The sequence below is a fragment of the Danio rerio genome, chromosome 18 (assembly GCF_052040795.2).
Source record: "Danio rerio strain M-AB ecotype USA chromosome 18, GRCz13ab, whole genome shotgun sequence".
Classification (NCBI taxonomy): Eukaryota; Metazoa; Chordata; class Actinopteri; order Cypriniformes; family Danionidae; genus Danio; species Danio rerio.
This window is the reverse complement of record NC_141038.1, coordinates 54,376,241-54,382,500: the sequence shown is the minus strand read 5'-3', so window position 1 is coordinate 54,382,500 and position 6,260 is coordinate 54,376,241. Positions and strand designations below refer to the sequence as shown.

The following is a 6,260-nucleotide window of genomic DNA, read 5'->3' as shown; positions in this document are numbered from 1 at the left end:
CTCGCACATCATCTGCATGCACAGACGATCAGACCAGATCAGATGAAAAACAGACAGAAGATCAGACCAGATCAGATGAAAAACAGACAGATTATCAGACCAGATCAGATGAAAAACAGACAGAAGATCAGACCAGATCAGATGAATAACAGACAGAAGATCAGACCAGATCAGATTAAAAACAGACAGAAGATCAGACCAGATCAGATGAATAACAGACAGAAGATCAGACCAGATCAGATTAAAAACAGACAGAAGATCAGACCAGATCAGATGAAAAACAGACAGAAGATCAGACCAGATCAGTTGAATAACAGACAGAAGATCAGACCAGATCAGATTAATAACAGACAGAAGATCAGACCAGGGGCCTGTTTCAGTAAGGAGGTTCAAACAACTCGGAGTTTAATCTTGAACTCTGAGTTGATTTACCGAGAGATTAAAAACTCGAGTTTTCGGTTTCAGAACAGCTGATCTGAGTTGGGTCAATCAACTTTGAGTAGACCAACTCAGAGTTAAGCGCGCGCACCGTGACTATAAAAAGGCATTATCAATGGAGCGCAGACATTACGAGTTACTATGGCAACATCTTAAAAAAAGAGATCAGCATTTCTTTCTCCAGCTGAACTTGATGTGCTCATGCAAAGTTATAGCAAATATGAGTGTATATATTTAAAATGAAGCAACCATCAGTGAAACAGAGACAGCGTGGGAAAACAGCTGCCCAAGTTAATGCGTAATTTTTAATTTTAAGTATTTAAACATTTTAAGTATAATAAAATAAGTAATGTAATGTGTGACGTTTATACTTTTTTTCTAAACTTTTATCAGTTTTAATAGATTTAACAGTGCACTTGTGTGTCTGCCTTTTTATTGATCAAGTGATAGAGGTTGATATAACATTAAAAAGGTAAGCAGTAATAAAATTATTTTTAGACAGAATAATAATCCCATTAATCTAGTAACAGTACATGTAGAAGGTTAAGCTAATTATTTATGAAAAAAAAGGACAAGCCTCGTACGTGACTTTGTTCTGTGTGTGACAAAAATGTAGGCAATAGCTGTGTTTCCATCAAAATACAGGCTATTACATAAATTTGTGCAAAACTGGAACAATGCCTAAAAATAAAGCAGCGTTTTTATCCAAAGAGTCGAAGAGAACACAATCGTCACTTCCTGATTAACTTGCGCCAAATATCAACAGTAAAAACAGAATTTACTGCGGTAGAAGAAGCTGCATCAATGACTCTTTATTTAATTAATGTACCTGAGCCTCAGAAGACAATTGACAAACAATGAACACGTGGGCGTTTGAAGCGAGACGCGGAGATCTTGACACGCTCCAGACGCTCGGAGGTAATTGATAATATACACTAATACTGAAACAGTTAAGGCATTTTAGAATGACTAAAACAATATTTAAGATGTTCTGTGTGCTCAGTCTGCTGGTTTGTCCTTTCACACACATTTTCATCATCATCTCTAACAAACCATTTTTTAATGTACATACTGTAATTTGTTAAGTGCACTTCGTAGTTTATGTGCATCTTATCAAATAAAAGTTTAACCTTCTTAGTTATGCACATGTTTTATTATGCGTATTTTCAAAAGTTATGTAATTCATGACGTTTCCATCAATCTTTTTTATGCACATCTCCAAAATGAGCTCTAAAATAGGTGTGTGGAAATGTAAGACTAATGCGAGAAATACAGCTTCATCTTTAAAAAGGGGAGGAGACCGACAGAAACTCAGAGTTTAGAGAATAAAACCTGCTCCAGACCAGGTTAGATTCACAGAGTAAGTGACCACGGTAACTGACTCTGAGTTAAAGTTAACTCTCTTTTAGAAACAGGCTTGACTTACCCTGCTTTGTCGAGTTTACCAAACCTGCCATTTTGAAACGGAAAACCCAGAGTTTCTCTCATTTCAGGGTTAAACTACTCTGAGTTTTAACTTAACCTGCTTTCTGAAACAGGCCCCAGATCAGATGAATAACAGACAGAAGATCAGACCAGATCAGACGAATAACAGACAGAAGATCAGACCAGATCGGATGAATAACAGACAGAAGATCAGACCAGATCGGATGAATAACAGACAGAAGATCAGACCAGATCGGATAAAAAACAGACAGAAGATCAGACCAGATCGGATGAATAACAGACAGAAGATCAGACCAGATCGGATGAATAACAGACAGAAGATCAGACCAGATCGGATGAATAACAGACAGAAGATCAGACCTGATCGGATGAATAACAGACAGAAGATCAGACCAGATCGGATGAAAAACAGGAAGAAGATCAGACCAGATCAGATGAATAACAGACAGAAGATCAGACCAGATCAGATGAATAACAGACAGAAGATCAGACCAGATTAGATGAATAAGACAGATCAGATCGGATGAATAACAGACAGAAGATCAGACCAGATCAGATGAATAACAGACAGAAGATCAGACCAGATCAGATGAATAACAGACAGACCAGATCAGATGAATAACAGACAGAAGATCAGACCAGATCAGATGAATAACAGACAGATGTTCAGACCAGATCAGATGAATAACAGACAGAAGATCAGACCAGATCAGATGAATAACAGACAGAAGATCAGACCAGATCAGATGAATAACAGACAGAAGATCAGACCAGATCAGATGAATAACAGACAGATGTTCAGACCAGATCAGATGAATAACAGACAGATGTTCAGACCAGATCAGATGAATAACAGACAGAAGATCAGACGAGATCAGATGAAAAACAGACAGAAGATCAGACCAGATCGGATGAAAAACAGACAGAAGATCAGACCAGATCAGATGAATAACAGACAGAAGATCAGACCAGATCAGATGAATAACAGACAGAAGATCAGACCAGATCAGACGAATAACAGACAGAAGATCAGACCAGATCAGACGAATAACAGACAGAAGATCAGACCAGATCGGATGAATAACAGACAGAAGATCAGACCAGATCGGATGAATAACAGACAGAAGATCAGACCAGATCGGATAAAAAACAGACAGAAGATCAGACCAGATCGGATGAATAACAGACAGAAGATCAGACCAGATCGGATGAATAACAGACAGAAGATCAGACCTGATCGGATGAATAACAGACAGAAGATCAGACCAGATCGGATGAAAAACAGGAAGAAGATCAGACCAGATCAGATGAATAACAGACAGAAGATCAGACCAGATCAGATGAATAACAGACAGAAGATCAGACCAGATTAGATGAATAAGACAGATCAGATCGGATGAATAACAGACAGAAGATCAGACCAGATCAGATGAATAACAGACAGAAGATCAGACCAGATCAGATGAATAACAGACAGATGTTCAGACCAGATCAGATGAATAACAGACAGATGTTCAGACCAGATCAGATGAATAACAGACAGAAGATCAGACGAGATCAGATGAAAAACAGACAGAAGATCAGACCAGATCGGATGAAAAACAGACAGAAGATCAGACCAGATCGGATGAAAAACAGACAGAAGATCAGACCAGATCAGATGAATAACAGACAGAAGATCAGACCAGATCAGATGAATAACAGACAGAAGATCAGACCAGATCAGATGAATAACAGACAGAAGATCAGACCAGATCAGATGAATAACAGACAGAAGATCAGACCAGATCAGATGAAAAACAGACAGAAGATCAGACCAGATCAGATGAAAAACAGACAGAAGATCAGACCAGATGAAAAACAGACAGAAGATCAGACCAGATCAGATGAAAAACAGACAAAAGATCAGACCAGATCAGATGAAAAACAGACAGAAGTCAGACAGATGATCAGACCAGATCAGATGAATAACAGACAGAAGACCAGACAGAAGATCAGACCAGATCAGATGAATAACAGACAGAAGACCAGACCAGATCAGATGAATAACAGACAGATCAGACCAGATCAGATGAAAAACAGACAGAAGATCAGACCAGATCAGATGAAAAACAGACAGAAGATCAGACCAGATGAAAAACAGACAGAAGATCAGACCAGATCAGATGAAAAACAGACAAAAGATCAGACCAGATCAGATGAAAAACAGACAGAAGTCAGACAGATGATCAGACCAGATCAGATGAATAACAGACAGAAGACCAGACAGAAGATCAGACCAGATCAGATGAATAACAGACAGAAGACCAGACAGAAGATCAGACCAGATCAGATGAATAACAGACAGAAGACCAGACAGAAGATCAGACCAGATCAGATGAATAACAGACAGAAGATCAGACAGATGATCAGACCAGATCAGATGAATAACAGACAGAAGATCAGACCAGATCAGATGAAAAACAGACAGAAGATCAGACCAGATCAGATGAAAAACAGACAGAAGATCAGACAGATGATCAGACTAGATCAGATGAATAACAGACAGAAGACCAGACAGAAGATCAGACCAGATCAGATGAATAACAGACAGAAGATCAGACAGATGATCAGACCAGATCAGATGAATAACAGACAGAAGATCAGACAGAAGATCAGACCAGATCAGACGAAAAACAGATAGAAGATCAGACCAGATCAGATGAATAACAGACAGAAGATCAGACCAGATCAGATGAAAAACAGACAGAAGATCAGACCAGATCAGATGAAAAACAGACAGAAGATCAGACAGATGATCAGACCAGATCAGATGAATAACAGACAGAAGACCAGACAGAAGATCAGACCAGATCAGATGAATAACAGACAGAAGATCAGACAGATGATCAGACCAGATCAGATGAATAACAGACAGAAGATCAGACCAGATCAGACGAAAAACAGATAGAAGATCAGACCAGATCAGATGAATAACAGACAGAAGATCAGACCAGATCAGATGAAAAACAGACAGAAGATCAGACCAGATCAGATGAAAAACAGACAGAAGATCAGACAGATGATCAGACCAGATCAGATGAATAACAGACAGAAGACCAGACAGAAGATCAGACCAGATCAGATGAATAACAGACAGAAGATCAGACAGATGATCAGACCAGATCAGATGAATAACAGACAGAAGATCAGACCAGATCAGACGAAAAACAGATAGAAGATCAGACCAGATCAGATGAATAACAGACAGAAGATCAGACCAGATCAGATGAAAAACAGACAGAAGATCAGACCAGATCAGATGAAAAACAGACAGAAGATCAGACAGATGATCAGACCAGATCAGATGAATAACAGACAGAAGACCAGACAGAAGATCAGACCAGATCAGATGAATAACAGACAGAAGATCAGACAGAAGATCAGACCAGATCAGATGAAAAACAGACAGAAGATCAGACCAGATCAGATCAGATGAAAACAGACAGATGATCAGACAGAAGATCAGACCAGATGAGATGAGAAAAGATCAGACTGGGGGTGAGATTGCTAGAACACAGACTCAGATCAGTACAGTGGTTTGTTTACCTTGATTATCAGCAGGATCTCGGTCTCCTCTCTCGGTTATGTCCAGTTCAATCACAGCTAACACATTTAAAATATCACCTATGGCGCTAATTGTTCGTCAAGCCATCAAACTCGACAGCAGGAGTCAAACGAGTCCCCAGACACTAAAAGAAAGAGCTCTGACGAAGACGAGCAGGAAAATAATGAAGAAAAACGAGGAAAATACCCGAGGCCTTCATAAAGAGTGAGAAACATCACTCATGACTACAGACCCGAAGTGATGGAGAAGACATCACTGATCAATAACAGATTTCCATCGTGCTCTCATGAATATTCATACTCTCAGACACACATATAACCCACATAAATACAAAAACACTCAAATATAAATAAACTCCAACAGCGGCCTGCGCTAGTTAGCATTAGCAGCTAAAGTAGGAATAATCTCGAATATCCTCGCTTCAGCGCAGGAATAAAGGAGTTTCGCGTTTAAAATCAAGAGTTAAAAGCGGCGCTTAGCGACGTGTTGCTTTATGGAAATATGAATAAAGGAAACGCGTTTATTGGTGTCAAATATTCTGACGCGTCACCATCTGATCCATGAGGAAAAACACCGGGATAAAAGTACAAATCGACCACTTTAAAAGCCCAAAGCGCCCTTTAAACGATACTAGCCGCGAATAAAGTCTTTCGACGGCCGGTCTGAGCTCAAAAAACAATAACTAACGCGTAAAAAAAGAGTTAAAACAAAAATTAACAGCGAGAGTTTGTCGCTGCTCCAGTTTCCTGCGCTCGCGAGAGGTCAGGAC

The 6,260-nt window shown here is 39.3% G+C and overlaps 1 protein-coding gene across 44 annotated transcripts in view; it reads right to left on the bottom strand.

Moving 5' to 3' along the window:
* The window catches only part of ppfia1 (PTPRF interacting protein alpha 1), a 24,618-nt gene extending 18,358 nt beyond the window's left edge, over positions 1-6,260 (bottom strand). For all 44 annotated transcript variants that reach the window (XM_087291304.1, XM_087291312.1, XM_087291332.1 and 41 more), the window contains 2 exon segments: positions 5,473-6,260; positions 1-12 (listed from right to left, as the gene is read on the bottom strand). The exon segment at positions 1-12 is cut by the window's left edge and continues 249 nt beyond it. In XM_087291304.1, coding sequence (XP_087147430.1) covers positions 1-12 — 12 coding nt within the window. In that variant the 5' untranslated portion in view covers positions 5,473-6,260.